Genomic DNA, 24353 nt, shown 5'->3' on the forward strand with positions numbered 1-24353 from the left:
AGCAGATTGTATCAGTGCTGTGCTTCTTAAAGTGGTAGAGTCACGTGTTGGCTCTTCTGTCAGGAACATCCAGAAGGCCCCCCACCCCCACCCCCGGTGAATAGCTCACTGACGCATCTCCCTTCCATGTGTCCGCCAGGCCATTCAGCTGCTTTCCACTCCTGTTAAACTCTGCCACTATCCACTCTAACTGCTGGGCTTCACCACCCCACCAGGACAGATCCCAGAGTAGGACGTGACTACTCCTCTCCTTGTCTCTATCTCTAGAGCAGCCCCACGATCCTCGTCAGCGGTAAGCACCGTAACACTGCTGGGCTTTATTTCCCCCATTTTACAGAAGAAGGTCAGTAGAGTTAAACAACTCACTCAAGTAACACAGCTGAGGAGATAGATGCAGCACCAAGATTTGAACTCACGTCTGTCTGTCTTTTCCACCAGGCCCTGCTACTTCTCAAAAGTTTCACTGCTAAATGCTGAGGGGAAATAGGCAGTGGAATAATTATGGAGAAACGAAGAACATTGAAGAAATCTTCTACAGGGAATTCCCTGGTGGTCCAATGGCTAGGACTTGGGTTCAATCTCTGGTCGGGGAACTAAGATTCTGCAAGCTTCACGGCGCAGCCAAAAAAAAGAAAAAAAAAAAAAGAAAGAAAGAAGGAAAGAAAGAAATTGTCTACAATACTTGCTATACTTGATCCAAATTCTATGGCCTGACTCCCTTGCTAGTTGGTGGCTTGGGGAAGCCCCAAAGCCTCTTGCCCTGTTCAGGGTCCTAAGGGCCTCTTCCCACTACATAAGACTGAACTTGCCATTGATATAAACTACGATGCACCGAGGTTTGTAGGGAAGATTTGCAGGAGGGGAGGAGAAGAGGAGAGAACACACCGTAATCCTTCGCCTCTTGTGTTCTGGGGGCTGTGCTGGTGGCAAAGCTCAGAGGGTAAGAGCTCAGGCTCAGAGTCAGGCAGATCTGCGTGCAAGTCTTGGCTTTACCACTTATTTGCTTTGTGAATTTGGACAAATTAGTTACCTGCTCTGAGCATCACTTTCCTCACTAATAAACTGAAGAAAAGCAGGAGTAATGATCTCAAACGACTGTAACAGTAAAATAAAATACACTGTATGCACAGGTTTAGTATAGCACCTGACATGTAGTGAGTAAGTGTTCATTACATGTTAATTATCATCACTACCTCAGGTAAACCTCATAAGAACACCAGGACCTAGGAATTATTGTCCCCATTTCATAGAGTAGAAAACTGAGACTCTTCTCTTTCCATTACACCCAGGCTCTTGAGTTTCAAGCAAGTAATTTAAATCCTGGAGAAATCCAGGCAAGATTCTCACTCAACTTGTGCCTACCTCAGTCAGTAATTACCCTTACGAGATTTCCTTACTGTTTCACCCAAGTCTACAATCAGAAATACCCCAGTTCTTACCCTGACATCTTCACAGAGCTAGCTCTTGTAGCCAGATCTCCTAGCCCCCTTTAAATCATCTCTGCTATTAAGTTTGCAATCACGTGCTCACCGGCTTAGGAAGCATATTCTCAAGTTTTCTTGCCGCAGATATCCTTTTGACTTGTTGTGTTGCTTTCCTCAAGACCAGAGTCTGATAATTATGCTCTGTCAATGCAATATGCACAAAAAATGATCAATAGGGCTTCTCAGCTATGATGAGAAAGAGCATATGGTAGACCTCAGCTTTCTATTAATGTGAAAATGCCTGGGTATATTCAGATCATTGGGAGATGCTAGAGGAAGTCACTCAGGTAAATTCATAGAATTTCACTTGCATTTTAGCCAGATGTACACTTGTGGCCACACATTTGTCCATTTACTAATCTATCTGCCCATCCTTCTATCCATCCATCCAACATTTTGCTGAGCCTAACTATGTGCCGGGCCCGTGCTAGGTGCTGGAAGTAGACTATCTTCAAGGAACTCACAGCTTAGTAAGAAAAAAAGACAGGTAAATGATAAGTGTAACACTAACTAATGTGCCATGACAGAATTCTCTGTACAATACAGTATGGTCCCAGAATAAGGAAGAAGGAGCCTAAAGGCTTTAAAAATGCTAAGCAGAATCAGGAAAGGTGTTGTGATTAAAACAGAAAAAAATATCCAACTCTTGCATAAAGTTATGATTCTTCTGTAGAAGGTTAATAGAGCATATCTTAAAGACAGGCAGAGAGAAACAACAGATTATCTATAAATAGACAACAATTAGAATGACTGCAGAGTTCTCAACAGTAACAATGGAAGCTAGAAGATGACAGTGGAATGAAATCACCAAAGCATTAAGGTAAATGTGTATACCCAGCAAAACTATCCTTTAAGAAGAAAGATGAAATAAAGACATTCATAGAAAACCAAGGGCACTTACCAAGAGAACTGCAGTAAGGAACTGCTAAAAATTCTCCCTCTCTCTGTATATGTATATATGGGGGAAATTACAGAGAGGAGAGAGCTCAAGAAAGGAATCCTAAATAATTGGGTACGGATGCATGTGCTCACCCCTGAGCTGCACATATAAATGTGTGTCTGACCCTAAACAGATGGCTTTGAGAACTGAACTACAGGGAAGATCACTTCTCAAGTCTCAAATGTGGTCCCCGGGTAGCACACATCTAGGACAGATCAAAATAGCACTGCAAAAGTTTTGAAAACTGAACTAACATTGAAACCACAATCTACAAAACTTATGACCTGAGCCTAACTGGGTGAATTGCCTGCTAAAACAAAGGAAACAAAACACTCCAACATGCTTCATACATTTAAACAAGACTCAAAATATTCAAAATATCCAGAATAGAATCCAGAATTACTCAACCTACAAAGAAGCAGAATAATCTGAAAAATTCTCAAGGAAGAAAGACAATCGGCGTCACCAATCCTGAAATGACTCAGATGTTGAAATCATCAGACAAAGGCTTTAAGGCAGCTATTATAACAGTGCTTTAAGCAGTAAGGGTGAATACTTCTGAAATAAATGAAAAAATAGAAAGTCTCAGCAGAGAAATAGAAGCTATGACAGAGAACTGAATAGAAATTTTACAACTGAAAAATACGATAATTGAAATAAAAAATTCACTGGATTGGATCAATACCAGAGCGGAGGTGATGGAGGAAGGAGACAATGAACTTGAAGACAGATCAATAAAAATTATCCAATTTGTGTGTTTTCTAATATCATACGTGTGGTTTTCCACACCAGTTCTCCAATTCTCTGAAATAAACTGGGTGTCTAACAATTTAATTCAATTCCAAATCTACCTGGAATTAGTGTCAGATCCCACTAGTTAAAAGACTCAATCCAACAAGACTGTCCCCACTTCAAGCACCAGTGTCAAATGCCACCCATACTTCTATCTAGCTAACTATAAATTGGGGGGTTCCCATGACCCCCTTGGGTTCAATAATTCAGTAGAATGGCTCATGGAACTCAGGAAAGTGCTATGCTTACTATTACAGGTTTAGTATAAAAGACACGACTCAGGAACAACTAAATGGAAGAGAGACATAGGGCACGGTATGTGGGCTGGAGCACGGACCTTCCATGCCCTCTTCAGGCACATCACCTTCCCAGCACATCAGTGTGTTCAGCGACCTGGCAGTTCACCAAATCACATTGTTCAGGAGTTTCTATAACTCAGTCTCCAGTCTCTCTCTCCTCCCTGGAGGCTGGGAGGGGTGAGGCTGAAAGTTCCCACCCTCTAATCATGTTTGGTCTTGTGTTTTTTTTAATATTTATTTTTATTTTTGGCTGCCTTGGGTCTTCGTTGCGGCACGTGGGATCCTCCGCTGTGGTGCGCAGTCTCTTCCTTGCAGGGCATGGGCTCCTCTCTAGTTGTGGTGTGTGGGCAGAGCACGCAGGCTCTATAGTTGTGGCCCACATGCTCAGCTGTTGTGGTGCGCGGGCTTAGTTGCCCTGCGGCATGTGGGATCTTAGTTCCCTGACCAGGGATCAAACCCGTGTCCCCTGCATTGGAAGGTGGATTTTTAACCACTGGCCCACCAGGGAAGTCCCTCATGTTTTGGTCTTTCTGGGTCCTATCCTGAAGCTACCTAAGGCCCCAACCTGGGTCACTATATTAGGATATACTCAGGTGTGGCTGGAAGATGCTAATAATGAATAACAAAAGACATTCCCATCACTCAGGAAATCCCAAGGGTTTTAGGAGCTCTGTGCCAGGACCTGGGGACAAAGATCAAATCTGTATTTTTATTACATACACAATCTGAACAGTGTAGACACAAAAGACCAGAAAAAATGAACAGAGCCTCAGGGACCTATGGGACAATATCAACAGGTCTAACATTGTCTCATCAAAGTCCTAAAACGAAAGGAGAGTGTGCTACCAAAAAAAAATGGAAAAACCTCCCAAATTTGGCAAAAGACATAAACTTACGGTTTCAAGAAGCTCTGCAAATCCCAGTCAAGTCAAAGTCAAAGAAACCCATGCCCTACACATTCTAACAACCAGCTGAAAGGCAAGACAACTTGAGGGCAGTCTAAGAGAAATGCTTGACACAAAAGGGGGACAAGAATTTAAATGACTGTGGATTTCTCATCAGACCCTTGAGGCCAGAAGCTGTGGAACAACATTTGAAAGTGTGGAAAGGAAAGAACTTTCGACCCAGAATTCTATAACCAGAAAAAAATATCCTTCAAGAATGAAGGTGAAAATGTAAAATAGATAGCTAGTGGGAAGCGGCCACATAGCACAGGGAGATCAGCTCGGTGCTTTGTGACCACCTAGAGGGGTGGGATAGGGAGGGTGGGAGAGAGACGCAAGAGGGAGGAGATATGGGGATATATGTATATGTATAGCTGCTCCACTTTGTTATAAAGCAGAAACTAACACACCATTGTAAAGCAATTACACTCCAATAAAGATGTTAAAAAAAATAAAGGCAGTCTTGTGAGTAGGTCATTAAAAAAAGAAAAAAGAATGAAGGTGAAATAAAGACATTCTCAGAAGAAAGAAAACTAAGCGAATTCATTGCCAGCAGGCTTATTTTAAGTGAAGGGTTTTCTTTTGGGAGGGGGCGTGTAAGAAGGAAAATAATACCAGAGGGAAACTTGGAACTTCAGGAATGAAGGAAAAGCAACAGGAACTGTAAATATCTGGTTATATATAGTAAGTACAATATATATAGTAAATACATAATATATATTATAAATCTATCTGGTTATATAGAGTAAATATAATACTGTATTTTCCTCCTCTTACATTCTTTAAACTATGTACGATAATCACTTCGGAATGCTGTTTGGCATTTCCTCAAAATGTTGAACATATGACCCAGCGATTCCACCCTAGGTACACATACACCCAAGAGAAATGAAAACATATGTCTACACAAAAACTTGTACATGAATGTTCACAGCAGCATTATTTATGATAGTTACAAAGTAGAAACAACACAAACTGAATAAAGATAAAAACACTCTATCTAAAACATTTGTGGGATGCCCAGGACACAGACGGAACTCTACAGCATTAAATGGTCATTTTAGGGAAAAAGGTCTCCTTTTCACTCAGTTCAAACTATTTTCTAATTTCTCTTGATACTTCCTCTTTGACTCATAGGTCTATATATGTATATTTTGGGGACTTGCAAAGTCTCCCACAAATACTTCCCTCTATTTGGAATCCCCTCTATACCTCTCAATGAGCGGCCCCCAAGTTTTGGGTTTTTTTAACAGCTTTATTGAGATGTAATTCACGTACTTCTCCATTTCTCCATCAAGAAAGAGGATTGCTTAACTTTTTTCAAATACTGATGGCATGTGTGAAATGGTCTAGAATGATATTTACGTGTTTATGTTCTAACTCAGGTTTCTCAGGTTCTATACTCGCCTCTTTGGCATCCATTAATTACAGGGCCAAACTAATGGCCAAAGTCGTTTACACCTCCTCCATGATCCAGAGCCCATACTCTGAACTACCTCCTTTATCTAACTCTCACACCAAGCCAATATTTCCCCTGGCTTAAATCAGCCCAGGCCCAGGTGCCAGACAACTAGGGACAGCCCTTATACTCCAAAGCCCACCGGAATGATTCAATATAGCCAATCCTAAGTGGTTTAGCCTGTCGTGTCTTGCCTTTCCCAAGGAAATCCCAGTAAGGGCTGTGGCCTGTGCTTTCCCCTTGCTCCTTTTGAAACCGAGCGGGGCCCTGTGGGGCTCCCAGGCCCTGAAACCAAGTGGAGGCTGGGCACGGAGGCCTCCTTTTGTCCACCATTTCTTGTAGGCAAGACGCCAGCCTCCATGACCTTCCCTGAGTTCCAAAGGGTGGATTCAAACAGTTGCTAATCAAGGGAGGAGCAGACAAGAAACCACCTGAGACAAGAATAAGGGGGGGGGGGGGGGCGAGCCCTGCACACACACTAATCTTGTCAGGACCCCACCTTTGAACCACTGTTATAAAACCCCTCATCAAATCCTCTGGGGTGGGGTCACATAGCTTTTATGAGGCACAAGCCCAGTGTGTCCCCCTTTGCCTGGCAAAGCAATAAAGCTATCTGTAGTGGAACAACTGAGGACGTGGAAAGGAGACGTAACCCATGAGCGCCCCCCCCAACAAACTGGGGGCTAGCGAATAAGCCAGAACTGTAAACAGTTCTAAATGCTTTGAGCGCCCCCCCAACAAACCGGGGGCCTACAAAAAAACATCGAGTGCTTTGGGCACTGATCCATGAGATGTCCTCAGTATAAACAGAGTGGTGGGAACGCAAGGAAATGTCCTTGTGCTACTTCAGTATAATCAAAATAATGGTGGGAACTTTGCGCTGTTCTCGCGCTCAAGGACGAAGCACGGCAGGTTCTCAAGAAAGCCAATTATTGCTTGTATAATTAATAGAAACAAAGGTTGCTGCTTTGGCATTTCTGGAATGTTAAGAAAACAAGTCTTAAAATGTAAACCTAGATAATGCTTTAATAAAAGCTACCACAGCAGGACAGACGGCGCTGTTTTGCCTGAGCGAGCGGCAGCCCTCTACTGCTGTGCTGAGCTTACTTTCGGCCCTGTCCTAAGATAAACTACAACAGCTATCCTTTTCTATTTCCCCCAAAACTCTGTCCCCGGGATTGGATTTGGCACCAGTGTCCAGAGAGGCTGAGCTTTCAGTAGCATTTTCTGCCACCTAACCAACACTGGAGCTCCCTCCCAGGGTCCTGCATGGAGAGCTGTGCCTCCCGTTTCTAGAACTGAGAGCAACAAAGTTTTCTTTCAATGGCATTGACCTGTGTAGTCGCTCAGTCACCTTTGTAAATTAACACCCAGGTACAAATCAGCGTCTAACTCAATAAATGCTGGTTTCTGATGGGGGAGAGAAGCAGTGATCATATCTTAGATTTATTTTCTTCCATTGCCAACAATCTCTCTTCCCCACAGATATTAGCACTGTGCTGAACTCATTATCACAAAAGTGGAACTTAACTAGTGGTAACTGAAATGAAAAGACAATTGTGTCTTCTCCTAAGATATTGCTTGATGTCAAGGCCCAAGGCTAGAACCACAGGTGCAAATGAGGGTGGCAGATTAGGTTCCAAAAAACCCAAGAAACTACAGTTTTGGAGATGATAATTAAATCAAAAGCCTACATTTCTCCTTTAGGTGGTTAATGTACCTTTTGAGGTATTCTGTATTTGTGAGCCATCCATTGAATTCTTCTGGGCAAAAGAGGTTCTCACATTGGTTGAATTCATATCAGAAGATGCCAAGAGAGGAAAAAACAAAAACACAGAAGAACAAATTTAGTAAAACTGGTAGTGAGAGGAATACAAAAAGTATACGTGCAATTTCCTAGATATTTGTCATTGTTCTCAACAGAGGAACACGTAGAGGGAGACCTTTCAGGCACAGCTCAATAACTCAGCCCTCCATCCTGGGAGCACGGGGGACAGCAGTGGCTGATGTAGAAAATACATGAGCTGGGGACTGAGGCAGACTGGGGTCTAGTCCCAGCCCTGTCACTCAACAGCTGGTGATCTCGGGCAAGTCACTGAACCTCTCGATTGCCGTGGTTTCCTCGTGGGGTTCTTATGGGGATTAAGTCAGCTAATGCATGCAAAGTGCATGCATTGCTGCTCGTGGCAAGTGCTCCGCTGACACTGCACAGTTGTTTATGCAATCACTCACCGCACTTCCTTCAGGAAACATTTCATTGAGCAACTTCTAATGCGTCTGGCACTGGGCAGAATCTGAAACCTAATCTCTGCTTAGAGGAGCTCCCAGTCTAGCAGGGGAGATAATAGTAAACAGACAATTATGCTAAGGTGTGGAAAGTACCACGTATTAGAGAGGTAACGTAACTTAGGATTAGGTTTGTATGTGAGTGACAAAGACTCAAAATTAATAGTGGCTCAAACTAGGTAGAAACTTCTCTCCCACATAATAGTCTGAAGGTAGGCAATTCAGGGTCTATATGTTATTTCTGATAAGTCCTTAGGGACTCTGACTTCTTCAAGCTCAGTTCCAACTTTCCTAAGATAGGACCCTTGTTCTTAGGGTCCAAGATGGCAACTAGAGCTCCAGTCATCACGTTCACATTCCAGGCAGCAGAATGGAGAAAAGGACAAAGAGATGAAGGAGTCACATGAGCTGTTTTTTGAAGGAGGGCTCTCAGAAACGGCTACAAGGCACATCTGCTTAAATCTCATTAACTGGATCTTAGTCACATGGCTACACATAGATGTAAGGGAGGTAAGGAAATGTCATCTGTATTTTATAGGTTCTCTTTTTTTTATAGAGGGAGGAAACAACAAATATTGGGGAACAGTTAATAGTCAGCAGCACCAGCAGAGTATTCTAGGAAGCCAGAGTGGCGAATGCTTGATTCTGTTTGGGGCAGAGCTGGAGGGCTTCCAAGGAGAGAAGACACTTTTGTTCTGTCTTTAAGGATGAGTAGGAGTTTGGCAATGTTAAACAGATGGCCCACCAAGTGGCAGACAAGCAGTCCACCAGCCTCAACAATTCTCACTTTGCTTTTATATGAATATGATATTTGAATGGGAAGAAGAAAGCTGAAAGGACTCCCCATCCACCATGCAGCTGGTTGTCCAACAGCTACTGATTTGTATAGTGTTGAAGTGGTTACTCGGACTTGTTAGAGAAAAGACACTCCTGGGGCACAGCGAAGCATCATGCTCATTCTTAACAGGCCTCGGAGCGATCTGTCGTGGAGCAGAGAATAGATGCAAGGAGACGGGCTTGGATGAAGTTATTAGACCCTCGTATTTGTTGGACAGGCAGCATGATGATGCAGAAAGGGCTCGGAATGACAGCAACCTGACGTCATCTGAAGTCAGCCGTGTGGCCTGGGGCAAGTTTTCACCAGTTTGAGTCAAGTAAAGATAATAATTACCTACCGTGCAGTGCAGGGATGTTGTATGGACTAGGAGGATATATGCAAAGAAAATCTGTACATGGTGGACTTTCTCCAAAGTCCTTTCCCACCCACTCTCTTGTGTTGTGACCAGCAACCGCCCTCTGACTATATGAGGCAAGGTGACTATTGCTGGGCTGGGGGGTAAACTAAGACTCCTCTGGGACCCCCTTCCTACCATCGCACAGAGGAGATGGAACCATTCCACCCCGTGTCAGCCTGCCGCTCAGATTCTGCACACTGAGGGCTTAGCTGTGATGGGACAGAGTAGCAGGGAAACCTGCTTTTGAGCCAACGTGAGATTCAATCTGGGGATGCCCTGGAATGGCCGCGAGGGAAGTGGGCTTTGCAGATCTGGTATCAGCAGGTATGGGAATGAGCTGCAGGAATTCGGATCATGATTGTTAAATGACCCTTATGTACCCATGCTCTGGAAATTAGGAAAATTCTGGTTAAAATGAGCAAACATTCTGACAGGACATGGCTAGACAACAATTTATGGGACATCTCCTAAACCTAGACTGAATCTATAAGAATTAATACCAGTCATGATGCCCATTTTGCAAATAAGAACAGAGAGACTCAGATTTGCTCAAAGCTTATATAACTGGTAGGTGGGAAAATTTAGCTCTTCTGGAACCAAGCCTAGTATGTCTTTCTGCCTTTGCCTATGGCTCCATGGTGGTCACTCACTCGCAGTCCCCGTATTTTGTCACCAATACATGAAACTTGGGTAGAAATTGTTTTTTCTCTAACCCTGGCCTCTCCTCTGGTCTAGCCTCGCATGTTTAAACTACCTACTTGACATCTCCATTTGCACTTCTCACAGGCATCTTAAAGTTAACAAGTTCAAAACTGAACTTGATAGCTTTCCCCCACCCCTGACCCTTCACTTTCCGTCTCACAAACCCCACACACCTTCGGCTGCTTAAGCCACACACTGGGATGCATCCTTGACTCCTCCCATTTTCCCCCTCCTCCCCACTCCCAAAGCCAATCCATTAGCAAGCTCTGAAATATCCATCTCCAAAACACCTTCCAGATCTCTCTGCTTCTCGCCTCCTGCTGTCACTGCCTCTTCCTTAGACAACTGCAAAGCCTCCTAACTGGTCTTCTGTCCCCCTCTCAATTATATTCTCCATATTCAGAAGACACTGTTCTTTTAAAAAATAGAAATCAGATCATGTCATCCCCTTATTTCAATGGATTCCCACAGCACTGAAATTACATCCATACTTCTTACTATGACCCACCCAACTCTGCAGGATCCAGCCCCTGCTACTTCTCCAGCCTCGACTCCTGCCCCTCTTCCACACACACACACACACACACACACACACACACACTGGGCTACAGCGTCACTGGCCTTCTCTCTGTTCCCTGAATGTCTCAACTCCCCTTTTTTTTTGCCTCAGGGCCTTTGCACATGCTGTTCCCATTTCCTGGAAGGTTCTTTCATTCACTCTTCTAATGGCTGACTCCCTCTCATCCTTTGGTTCTCAGCTCAGATGGCACTTTCTGGGGGTGTTATTTGTCACATGTTCTCCATGTTCACGAGACCCAGGCCCCAAAGTGAAAGACTTAAGCTGCTCTCCCAGCTTCCTCTGTGGCCGGGTGCAGACGTTTTACCTAGGCTCTAGCCCTCAGAGGCAACGCACCTGCCTGAGACTTCAAGATGGAAATGAGCAATGTGAGGAAGTGGGGAACCAACGAGACTCTAGCTTTTGGAGAGACTGTTGACGGGGCAACTGGCTTTTCAAGGAAAGCAGAGTGCAGTTTTGAGCATCAGTCCCCACTACCATTGGTCGGCGCACATCAGTGTACCTTTGCAGGGGTGTATGGTTTGGGCATCGTTCTTGGTGGCGTGGCATTTGAAACCAAAGCACTGGCCCATCCTGGGGAGCCGTGCACCACTAATACCCTTTAATACATACTTCCTCTTTAAAGTAGCTGGAGTAGATTCCCTTGTTTGCAAATAAGAACTCTGATGATGATTCCTCCTTACAAAGGTCTTATCTGACAATTCTCTCATTTTATTAGATGAACGAATGACCCGGTCTCTAATAGGTAGGAGCCCTTATTTATAGCTGAGCCTCATGGCAGAAGTCAGATATACAGTTAGATGCCTTTTCATTCCCACGGTGCAAATTTCCAACACGAAGTGGGAGAAGGGCAAACCACAGGTCAGAGACATTTTAATGACTGCCATTCATTCCCCCGAACTGTGGACTCCCAGATGGATTGCTGTCATTGAAAAGCACATTTTGAACACAGTCAACTATTTCCTTGAGCAGATGGGAAAGCATGTTTGCTAAAAAGAAGAGAGAGGATCTGCCCGCACGAGGAATCTGATGACTCCCTCCATCCTGGTTTGCCCAGTAAAACTTCAGCTGCTTTTAAGGCTGGAAAGCTTTTGATTATTTCTATTTCTGGGGAAGAAAACTGACTCTCTTAGCTGGGTTTCTGAAATAACTGTCAGAAGATTTTACGTATTCCAGGACAAGAAGATACATGTGTTTGACACGGTTGTGACAGGCAGTGCAAAAACACTGAATAATATTTTGATCTCGGTCTGGGAGTGACAGCTGTCCCTCCACAGTGCCTGTTTTGTCTATACTTTTGGAGGCTGACATGTATAGAGCACCACTATACACTAAGCACAGGGTGAGGAGTTTACATAGATGACCTCCTTTGTGAAGTCAAGAGATATTTGTTGAGTGTCTTCTTTGTACATGGTCTATTCTAGGAGCTTGAGATAGAACAGGGATAAAGGAAAAGAGGTCTTGTTCTCATGGAGTTTACATTCAAATAGGGGGAGACAGATACTAAACAACATATAAATCCTGCAGAAAGAATAGCAGAGAGTGATAAGCACTGTATGGGGAATCATAACAGGCAATGTGATGACAGAGAGTGGTCGGGGAGCCAGGGACACCACTAAGGCAATGACAGAAAATTGGAATCTGAAGGACAAGATGGAGCCAGCCCTTCCCTCAGGGACCCTGAGGAAAGCACGTTCCAGGCAAAGGTGACAGCGAGTGACGCAACTGGGCACAGGCCTGGAGCGTCCCAGAGGCAGAAGGAAGTGCAGTGAGGGAATGGAAGTGAAGCGGCTGGAGAGAGAGAGATGGTGGCTGGATTCTGCAGGGCAGTTCAGGTCAGGCTAAGGGGTCTGGAGTTCATTTGAAGGGCACGGGAGAAGCTGCTGAGGTTTGAGCAGGGAACAACCTCGTCTGGTGTCTGTCTGTCAAAGGTCACTCTGGTCGCTGTGTGGCAACTGGGCTGGGGCTAGGAGTGAAGGAAAGGAGCCCAGGAAGAGGCTACTGCCACGAGCCAGGAGAGGAGTGACGCCGGGGCTGGGAATCAGTGCTCTCCCCTCCCCTTGCTAAGTTGAGAGCCTCCCAGGGAAGCCAACAGGGCAGCTGGACAGACCTGCCTAAGTCCCGAGCGAGGCCAGGGCGTGGAGGGAGATTTGGGTGTTACTGGCATATGCGTGGTATTTAAAGCCACCAGACCAGATGAGACCACCTGGGAAGAATATATAGCTAGAAGGGGAAGGAGCCAGGCTAGACCTGACTGATGAGACAGGGAGCCAGCCGGGAAGGAAGACCCTTGAAAAAGTCTGGTAATGTAGAAGCTAAGAGAAAAAAGCATTTCAAGAAGATGTGAAGGACTTCCCTGGTGGTGCAGTGGTTAGGAATCCGCCTGCCAATGCAGGGGACACGGGTTCGAGCCCTGGTCTGGGAAGATCCCACCTGCCGCGGAGCAACTAAGCCCGTGCGCCACAACTACTGAGCCTGTGCTCTAGAGCCTGCGAACCACAGCTACTCAAGCCCGTGCACCTAAAGCCTGTGCTCTGCAACAAGAGAAGCCACCGCAATGAGAAGCCCGCGCCGCAACGAAGAGTAGCCCCCGCTCGCCGCAACTAGGGAAAGCCTGTGCGCAGCAACAAAGACCCAGCACAGCCAAAAAAAAGAGAAGGAGATGGGAGCAGCCCACCACATGAAACAGACCAGAAGAGTGAACAGGTTAGGGGCCAGGCGAGGTTGGCCAGAGAAGGTGCAGAGGCACGTGGAGGGCAGGAACCCACTGGAGTGGCTGAGGAAAGGAGATGCCGGTGAAGATGAGTCTTTCAAGGGAATTCTGTGGGAAAGGCAGCAAGAAATGGGGGTGCAGAGACAACGGGGATTTTCTTTGCAAAGGCAAGAGATGCTAGAGCAGGACAGTTCAACGATGGGAGTGATCCAACAGAGCGGGGAAAACGATGATGCAGGAAAGAGGGTGCCAAGTGCAGGAGTGGAAGCGGAGGGGGCGAGGTCCAAGCACAGGTGGGGGGCAGGGCCCTTCCTCCAGGGGCGCCGGGTTGGCAGGCGGCGAAGGTACAGATCGGGGCAGGCTGTTTCGTGGTCGGCAGGCGAGGGCCTTACTGCTGACCGCTTCTAATTTCTCAATGAAGACATTACCTGGGAGAGGCTGGGGTGGAGGGCGCGTGGGAAAGGCTGACTGCAGCTGGAGAATTCTGCAAAGGGAACAGAACAAGGCTTTGGAGGAGTGGGAACCTGGACGGGCTGGGGAAGCGCGGTAGCGCAGGCGGGCAGGGCTGAGTGCCCAGCTGAGACGTGTGGCCGTGCACCTACAGGGAGCCCAGCCACAGTCGGCGTGCTGCAACCTTCGTGGTGCCAGGAAGAAAGCACTGTTGTGACTGTGCTCATTTCACACCTGCAGAAGCCAAGTCTTAGGAGAGTTAAGTAACTTGTCTACGTCTGCACAGCTCGAATCTGAACCCGTGAGACCAGGCTCCTAGGCAGAGATCGTCAACCCCTGTGGGGACATGAAGACTTTCCAAGGAATAGTGGGACTGCCGGTTCTAAGAACACCCATTTCCAGATCCTCAAGTTTCCTCAGTTACTGTTTGCTATGAGTGAGCGTCCTGAGAATGTGCAGGTGCTGGCAGTGTCCCTTAATCCCACTTTACAGAAGAAAGGCACACCTCCACCCATCCCAAACATCCTTTTGGTGAAGGTTCCAGGGTGGAAACACTCCCAACTTTGCACCAAACAAAGGGGGAAGGCTGTTCTAACAGCAGATCGAGTCTCATAAGCTACTTGTTAAGAATGAAGCATGAGAAACGGGGATGTCAGTCCAGAGCTCAAAGAGTAGCTCTGGAGAGCGCCGTGATCAGAGTCAGGACCGAATAACTACATAAGTGCTCTGAAGGAGAGGGATGTGAGCACAGATGACAAGGACCCAAATCCAGACCAGGGTCAAGACAGCCGACCCCGAGGACCAGGGCCTCGGCTGAGATGGAAGGATAAGTATGTGTCCCCTGAGACAGGGGCGACAAACTTCTGCCAAGAGCCAGAGAGTAAACGTTTCCGGCTTTGCAAGCCATTGATTCTCTATAGCAACCACTCAACTCTGCTGCAGAGTCAAAGGCAATAATCAAGCAGCAGCTGTGACTGTGTGCCAGGAAGGTGTCATTTACGACAACAGGCAGTGGAAGGCCTCATTCTTAGTTTGCCTGGACATTTATCAGGAAAAAATGGGCCTTGGTTGGTAGCGTTGGATGATTTCGGGCTACCACTGGGAGGAGATGCTGACAATGATGAGGGCAGTGGTGGAGGGATCCTTCCTGGGACAAAAGGAACGGCAGGTCCAGAGGCCAGGTATAGGTAGGGGGTGTGGTGTCTACAAGGAAATAGGTCCCTGCAGCAGGAGCCCCAGAGTCCGGGAGGGTGGCAACAGGGCTGGCCAGACATGGCAGGGCCCCGCAGGGCGGGGGGGGGGGGGGGGGGGGCGGGAGGGGATGAGAGCCTGAGGGAGACAGGAGCCTACTGCACTAGTGAAGGGAGCTCAACCTGGAGTGTTGGGAGAGGAGTGGTGGTGCTGGGCGCTACGCAGCAGGGAAGAGGAACTGGGCAGAGAGGAACAAGGAGGTGTGGGGAGGAGGGCCAGGTTCAGGCTGGAGATGAGGGTCACTGGGGAGGAGAAGATACAGAAGCACCTGTGCTGCGGCCTACACTTGAAGATTGCTTCCTCTCCTCTCTCCCCCCAGTCCTTGCATTTCTGGCTACCCTTTAGCGCCCCACTCATCCATGTATATCTGGAGGACTAGCAGGACCCCTCCCCGAGATGATGGGGCGGGGAGTGCAGAGGCGCGGAACCAACCGGAAGTCACTGAAGCTTAGGGGGCTCCAAGGGGTCTGGGTCTGTGCCTCACACTCACCTGAGGGCAGCAGACCTTCTTGCTCTGGGGGGACTTCTGGCTGAAGTATCTCCTAGAAGTGCGGAAAGAAAACTCTCTTCCTAGGGAAAAAAAAAAAAAAGTAGTTCTTCAGTTCCTTCTTGTCTTGGGGGTGACACTGCAGAGGAGGAGCTTTGAGACAGCCCCCCTCCCTGGAGGCAACAGCAACAGCGAGAGGACTGGCCTCTGACAAAGCAGAGCCTCTCGGTCATTCCACCTGCTGAGTGACCTCGGGCAAATTACCTAACATCTCTGATCCTGTTAAAGGGTGTGAATGCTAACTACCTTGAAGGGCTGATGAGCCGATTAAAGCAAATGATGTATGCAGGGAGTACACAGGGCAAGCAGTCAACCCATAAGAAAAAACAAAAAAAGCACTGGCTTCAAAAGAAAAACAAAAACTCAGAAGTTTGCACAATTGAAATGAATAGATGTTGGACTAAACACTTAAAAGAGTAACAATCTATCAACCTCTTAAGGTGTTAAATTTAATATTCATTGAAATGTCATTAAATTTGAAGACAATTTCCAGGTTAGATTGTTTTTTTCCCTTTGAAATTCCTGTGTGTCCATGACGACTGCTGGGAAAGCAAACCTTTTGAGTCAGTAGCTGCAAATGCTTGGACAAATACGTGGTGGCTCTTATCATTTCCAGCTGATAACTGCAGCCATACTCTTCCCTAAGGGCTGCCAGGTATGCTCTTCCCTTGTGCCCTGGACCAGGACTTCTCACACTGGAATGTGCTTACAGATCCCTGGGAGACCCTGGCAAACTGCAGGCTCTGCTTTAGTCGATCTAGAGAGACGCCGATGCTGCTGGTCCTCGGACCACACTTAGAGCAGCGGGTCTTTGCCACACCACGGGAGCCACGTGGGGCAGAGAGGTGAAGGCCCAGCAGCCTGCCTCCTGAGCCAGGAAACCTACCCCAGGGAGGAGGCCTCACGGGAGAGGGCGATGCCGAAGCACCCTGCCCTCCTCCTCTACCCATTCTATTTCTGCTCTTCTCAGCTGGCATCTAAGAGCGATGGTGTTTGCTTACACGAGGGTGGCTCTCCTACCCCCAACCCTGTTAATGCCTCCAGCACACCTTTCTCTACTCTGTTTTCACTTCTGTATCACTTTCCCTGAAATCTGGGTCCCGCCTTTTACCACCTGATGTTAATAGCTGTTTCAAAGTTCACTAACAGGGGTGTTTTTGGAGGCGGATGATGAGAATGTTTTGCAATTAGTGGTGACGGGAATATACTAAAAATCACTGAATTATACATTTCAAAGGGGTTAATTTTATGTTATGTAAATCAGGTTTCAATAAAGCCGATATATAAAGATCACCAACAACCTAACTGTATGATTCCATGGCTTCCTCCTAGGCCTTGTTCCGGGGTACGCTCTGCAGTAGTTGGCACCACTGGCCACGCCTCAGGAGAGCCCACCTTGGCTGCCACAGCCCTATTCTTTCTGGGCTCCTCCTGCCTCTGATTTCTCTTGCTGTCGCCTCCTGCGTGTAGGAGGTCCCCAAGGCTCTGACCTCAGCCGCCTTGTCTCCTCCCTTCTTTGATATTCCCATTTAGAGGTAATTTCTACAAACACATGTATCTGAATAAATCCTCAGGTGGGAGTCCCAGCCCCGATCTCTCCCCTAGCCGTATCACCAACAATGTCTTAGACATCTCCACCTGATGTCCCATCCTTCCCTCAAATTCATCATCTGAAATTGAACGTATAGCCTTTCTCCACAGACCTGATCCTCCTCTCGATTTCTTACTTCTAAATGGAACACCTACAAACGCTGGCTGCTAGATGCTTAGAGCTGCTTAGAACCTGGAAGCCACCCCAGCTCCAGTCTCCTCCTGGCCTGTCCCACTGTGCTTGAAAGCTCTTGAATTTCCATGAGTTTCCATCTTGCTTATGGCTTCACGTCCATCTTCACAACTATGCAGAAAAGTGTTAACACGGCAGTCCTGGCTACTGTCCTTGAAAAGTCCTGACTGCAAGCTTGGCCCTTGACTGGCATCTGGGAATGTAGCTTTCGGGAGGGCTCCCACCACTGATAAGAGTGGTTCACTGTGCCTAAACTGTCGGTGCAAACAATGTGGTTTACGCTGAATACCCACTTTCCTTCTGGGAGTTTGGAATCTGGGTATGTGACCACACAGGGGAGTGCCTATGTGATCAGCACCCAGGAAAACCCTGGGCACTAGGTCCCTAACGAGCTCCTCTGACAGGCAACATTTCACACGTGTTGTCACAACTCACTGGGGGAATTAAAGTGGGTCCTGTGTGACTCTGCAGGAAAGGACTCTTGCAAGCTTGTTCCTGGTTTTACTGGGCTTTGCTCCACGTGTCTTTTCCCTTTATTTAATTAATTTATTTATTTTTTGCGGTACGCAGGCCTCTCACTGTTGTGGCCTCTCCCGTTGTGGAGCACGGACTCCGGACGCGCAGGCTCAGTGGCCATGGCTCATGGGCCCAGCCGCTCCGCGGCATGTGGGATCTTCCCGGACCGGGGCACGAACCTGCGTCCCCTGCATCGGCAGGCCACTGCGCCACCAGGGAAGCCCTGTCTTTTCCCTTTGCAGATTTTGCTTTGTGCCCTTTCGCTGCAATAGATCACAGAGGTGAGTACGACTACACACTGAGCCCTGCGTGTGTCCTAAGGAATTACCGAAAGTTAACATGGCCTTGGGGACAGTTCCCCCACCCTCGTTTATCCTAGCCACAATCCTAACTGCAGTTGTCCAGCCTTCAGAAAGAGGGTCTTTAGGGGACACCTCACCCAACTTCCCACCCAACACGGAACCTTTTAGGCAGCATGCGGCAGCTCTACCAGGGCCCTCCAGGGATAGAAAGCTCACCACGGTGAGACAGCACTGCCTATTAGGAGGTCCCTCCTTCCTGCCGAGCACCCTTGCTTTCCCCGAGGGCGTTAGACTGAGGGAGGGGAATGGTTTAACTGGTCAGAGAGGCCAGACTGACCGAAGCAGGAGACTGATTAGCCTATCTGGACAAAATCCTGGCTCCCCAGCTGTGCTGGAAAACCCTGGGCACACGAGCCTCTCTGCACCTCAATTCTTGCTGTAAGATGGAGGTGACAGGATTTCTCAAGAAGCTGCGGTGTGGAATGACACAAGTCAAACAGTGGCTGGTGCAGAGAACGACGTGTGCATTAGCATTATTTTTATTCAGATTACTGCTATGTGCTCAGGTACATGCTCTTTGACAGTATGAACTGTTTTCACCATATTTAAGAAAAAAAAGACTCTCCTCACTCCTATCCCCTCCAAAGGGTCCTAGATGTTGCTACGGGGGTTTGATTAGCCAGATGTTGTCTGCCCCCTGGGTCCTACTGACCATTACAGACAAGGCTTTGCTGCATCCCTGGGGTGCCCCATAAAAAGGGGCAGACAGCCCCCAGCTGGAGGATGTAAATTTATCCTAACCCAAGGTGGCGTCTCCCTGGCTTCACAGTCCTGAGTTGAATCCTGGTTTAGCCACCCACGGGCTGGCTGCCCATCACGGTCCTTTCATTGTTGCCACGAGGACTGCCTCTGTTCCCTCAGCGCCTCTGGGTCTTCTCACTTGCTGTCCCCTCTGCCTGGAACACAGTGGTCCTTCGCTTCACCTGTCACTTACTGACCTTCTCAGGGCTGGCCTGGGTCCCCCTCCTGCTGCTGCCGCAGCACCCTGTATACCTGTCACCAGTGCCCAGTCCACTGTAGGATAACTGCCTGACCTCGACTTCCCACTAGACCACACAGCGGAGGCTGTGCTTGCCTCCACGCCGTGTTCCCAGTGTTTATTTAGCACAGTGCCTGGCACGTGGCGCTCTTTACGTGTCTGTTAAGTGCGAAAAGAAAGTTGGCTTTGGGCAAGTTGCTTCGCTGAACTCTGGTTTCCTCACCTGTGAAGTGGATTTAATGTGTACTTCAGCTGGCCGTTGTGAGGATTAAATCGAAAGGATACCTGGGGGGCTTCCCTGGTGGTGCAGTGGTTGAGAGTCTGCCTGCCGATGCAGGGGACATGGGTTTGTGCCCCGGTCCGGGAGGATCCCACATGCCGCGGAGCAGCTAGGCCCGTGAGCCATGGCCACTGAGCCTGCGCGTCCGGAGCCTGTGCTCTGCAATGGGAGAGGCCACAACAGTGAGAGGCCTGCGTACTGCAGGAAAAAAAGAAAAAAGGATACCTGGGGCTTCCCTGGTGGCGCAGTGGTTGAGAATCCACCTGCCAATGCAGGGGACATGGGTTCGAGCCCTGGTCCGGGAAGATCCCACATGCCGTGGAGCAACTAAGCCCGTGCGCCACAACTACTGAGCCTGCGTTCTAGAGCCCACCAGCCACAACTACTGAAGCCCGCGCGCCTAGTGCCTGTGCTCCGCAACAAGAGAAGCCACCGCAATGAGAAGCCCGCGCACTGCAACGAAGAGTGGCCCTGTTCGCTGCAACTAGAGAAAGCCCACACACAGCAACAAAGACCCAATGCAGCCAAAAATAAAAAAATTTAAAAAAATAAATTTATATATATATATAAAAAAAGGATACCTGGTGCCTGGCACATGGTAGACACTGAATAACTGACATCTACTATTTTAAAATTCCCACACATCCCAGCACTTTTGGTGTGCTGACTCTATAGTTGCTAAGCATTAACATTTCAGTCATTTTGGAGGCTAGTTTGAGGTACGTGAGAGAGAACCAGGCCTGAGGATTTCAGTATTAGGGCCCCTCCCAGCCCGGACTAGATGGTAGCTGGGTGTGGCAGGGGACAGAGGGGACGGAAGTCCCTACCTGGCACCTTACCCTTCAGCAGACTTTTTTTCTGCAACATTAATTCTTCTCTCTGGAATCTCTCCGGATCCAGTTTCGAGTAGTCCCAGCTATTATAGCTGTGTGGGCAAGGATATATACCTAAGAGGGAGTCAAGAGTGATCATGAAAACTTCTGCAAAAGAGAAAGGGAGGCAGAAAATGGAAGACAGAGGCCTCTGAGATGCCCCTGCTGGTCCCGGGGAGGCTGAGCTTCCAGCATTATCCCTCCTCCCTCCCCCCAGTACTGGCCTTGTAGCCTTGAGTGAGCCACTTCCTCTCTATGAGACTTTGGTTTCTTTATCTGGAAAACGGAGATGTGATGCCCACCCTGCCCTCCTGACAGCGTGAGTGTGAGGATGAGATCACACCACAGACGTGTGAACCTGTGACACACTACACAGATGTGAAGGCATAGTAATTATTTGTTTTCCTGTCTATCTCCTCTGCCTGGAAGGCAGGGGCTGGGTCTGATTCATCTTTGTACCTCCAGGGCTTAGTATTGGACCTGGCACACAATACATAGGCACTTAGCAAATGTTTGTTCAACACACTATTACACTTTGCTGGGCTTCCCTGGTGGCTCAGTGGTTAAGAATCTGCCTGCCAATGCAGGGGACACGGGTTCAAGCCCTGGCCCGGGAAGATCCCACGTGCCGCAGAGCAACTAAGTCCGTGTGCCACAACTACTGAGCCTGTGCTCTAGAGCCCGCGAGCCACAACTACTGAGCCCATGTGCCACAACTACTGAGCCCACGCACCTAGAGCCCGTGCTCTGCAACAAAAGAAGCCACTGCAATGAGATGCCTGCACACCACAACAAAGAGCCGCCCCCGCTCTCCCCAACTAGAGAAAGCCCACGCACAGCAACAAAGACCCAACACAGCCAAAAATAAATAAATAAAATAAATAAATTTATATATATATAAAAAGAACAAGACAAGGGTGGCCACTCTCACCACTCATACTCAACATAGTACTATAAGTCCTTGCTGGAGCAATTAGGCAAGAAAAAGAAATAAAAGGTATCCAGATTGTAAAGGAAGAAGTAAAACTGTATCTGTTTGCTGATGACATGATATTATATATAGAAAACCCTAAAGATTCCACCAAAAACTGTTAGAACTAATAAATGAATTCAGTAAAATTCATTTTTACTGAATATAAAATCAACATACCAAAATCAGTTGTGTTTTTATACACTAACGGTGAATTATCTGAAAAAGAAATAAAGAAAACAGCCCCATTTACAATAACATCAAAAACAATAAAATACTTAGGAGTAAACTTAGAGCCAAGGAATTAAAAGATCTATACACTGAAAATTCTAAGACACTGACGAAAGAAACTGAAGACACAAATAAATGGAAAAATATCTCATGTTCATGGATCAAAAGTACTAATATTGTTAAAATGCCCATTCTACCCAAATCATCTACAGATTCAATGTAATCTCTATCAAAATTCCAATGATATTTTTCACAGAAATAGAAAAAAATTCTAAAGTTTGTATGGATCCACAAAAGACTCCAAATAGCCAAAGCAATCTTGAAAAAGAACAAAGCTGGAGGCACCACACTCCCTGTCTTTAAACTATATCACAGGGGCTTCCCTGGTGGCGCAGTGGTTAAGAAGCCGCCTGCCAATGCAGGGGACATGGGCTCGAGCTCTGGTCCGGGAAGATCCCACATGCTGCGGAGCAGCTAAGCCCGTGAGCCACAACTACTGAGCCCACATGCCACAACTACTGAAGCCCGTGCACCTAGAGCCCATGCTCTGCAACCAGAGAAACCACGGCAATGAGAAGCCCGTGGACCGCAACGAAGAGTAGCCCCCGCTCGCTGTTCCTAGAGAAAGCCTGCATGCAGCAACGAGGACCCAATGCAGCCAAAAAAACATAAATAAATTTACAAAAATAAATAAATAAACATATTTCAAAGCTATGAAAATCAAAACAATATAGTACTAGCAGAAAAACAGATCAATGAAACAGAATTGAGAGCCCAGAAATAAACCCGTGCATATATGATCAACGAATATTTAACAAAGGAGCCAAGAATACTCAATGGGCAAAGGATAGTCTCTTCAATAAATGGTTTTGGGAAAACTGGATACTCATAAGCAAAAGAATGAAACTGGACACCCCTTACACCATTCACAACTCAAAATGGATTAAGGACTTAAATGGACCTGAAATCATAAAACTCCTAGAATAAAACCCAGGCAAAAAGCTCCCTGACATGGTCTCGGCAGTGATTTTGGAGGGTATGATACCAAAAGCATAAGAAACAAAAGCAAAAATAAACAAGTGGGACTACATTTAACTAAGAAGCTTCTGCACAGCAAAAGAAACAACAAAATGAAAAGGCAACCTACAGAATGGGAGAAAATATTTGCAAACCATATGTCTAATAAGGGGATAATATTCAAAGTCTGTAAGGAACTTATACAACTCAGTAGCAAAAAAACCCAAACAGTCCAATTAGAGAAAGAGAAAGGATCTGAACGGACATTTTTCCAAAGAAGACATACAAATGACCAACAAGTACATGAAAAGGTGCTCAACATCACTAATCATCAGGGAAATGCAAATCAAAACCAGTATAAGATTATCACCTCTCACCTATTAAAACAGCTATTGTCAAAAAGACAAGAGACGACAAATGCTGGCGAGGTTGTGAGAAAAAAGGAAACTCTTGTGTACTGTTGATAGGAATGTAAGTTGGAACCGCCACTATGGAAGCAGTATAGAAGTCCCTCAAAAAATTAAAAATAGAAGTACCATATGATCCAGGAATCTCACTTCTGGATATACAGCCAAAGGAAATGAAATCACTATCTCAAAGGGATATCTGCACGCTCATGTTCACTGCAGCGTTATTCACAATAGCCAAGACCTGGAAACAACCTAACTGTCCACTCACAAATGAATGGGTAAAGAAACTATGGCATGTATACACAATAGAACATTATTCAGCAATAAAAAGGAAGGAAATCCTGCCATTTGTGACAATATGGATGGGCCCTGAGGACATTCTGCTAAGTGAAATAAGGCTCAGAGAGAAAGACAAATACTGTATGATCTCACTTATGTGTGTGTAATCTAAACAGCCAAACTCATACAAGCAGAGAGTAGAACAGTGGTTGCCAGGGGCTGTGGGTGGGGAAAATCAGGAGATGTGGGGCAAAGGGTACAAACTTGCAGTTACAGAAGGAACAAGTTCCAGGGATGTAATGGACAGCACGGTGACTACAGTTAATAACACTGTATTGTGCACTTGAAAGTTGCTCTGAGTAAATCTTTTTATTTATTTATTTATTTTTTAGTGTATCTATTTTAGTTATTTATTTTTGCCTGTGTTGAGTCTTTGTTGCTGCACGCAGGCTTTCTCTAGTTGTGGCGAGCGGGGGCTTCTCTTGTTGTGGAGCATGGTCTTCAGTAGTTGTGGCATGAGGGCTCAGTAGCTGTAGCGTACGGGCTTAGCTGCTCTGCAGCATACGGATCTTCCCGGACCAGGGCTCGAACCCTTGTGCCCTGCATTGGCAGGTGGATACTTAACCACTGTGCCACCAGGGAAGTCCTGAGAGTAAATCTTAAATGTTCACCATAAAAGAACAACATGATGGGGATTATGTGAGGTGAAGGATGTGTTAACTCACCTGCTTGTGGTAAAAACTTCACAATATATACGTGTATACAATTATCATACTGCACACCTTAAACTTCCATAGTGTCCTATGTCAATTATATCTCAATAAAGCTGGGGGAAATTTTATTCCCTAGCTGACGAGGGACTCACTGCGCCTAGACTGTTTATATAACAATGTAGCTGATGCTAAACACCTGCTTCCCTAGAACTTTGGTACACGATAGACAGAGGTGCCTCCATGACCAGCCCGCAGTAAAACC

The 24353-nt window shown here is 46.8% G+C and overlaps 1 protein-coding gene across 1 annotated transcript in view; it reads right to left on the reverse strand.

The window, feature by feature from the left end:
* Window positions 1-24353, reverse strand: part of FAM227A (family with sequence similarity 227 member A) — a 59547-nt gene that overhangs the window by 27414 nt on the left and 7780 nt on the right. The window contains 5 exon segments of the mRNA XM_060025995.1: window positions 1531-1625; window positions 13860-13915; window positions 15294-15310; window positions 15623-15702; window positions 20427-20546. Of these exon segments, the coding sequence (XP_059881978.1) occupies window positions 1531-1625; window positions 13860-13915; window positions 15294-15310; window positions 15623-15702; window positions 20427-20546 (368 nt within the window).

Source organism: Delphinus delphis, chromosome 11 (assembly GCF_949987515.2).
Source record: "Delphinus delphis chromosome 11, mDelDel1.2, whole genome shotgun sequence".
NCBI classification, from domain to species: domain Eukaryota; kingdom Metazoa; phylum Chordata; class Mammalia; order Artiodactyla; family Delphinidae; genus Delphinus; species Delphinus delphis.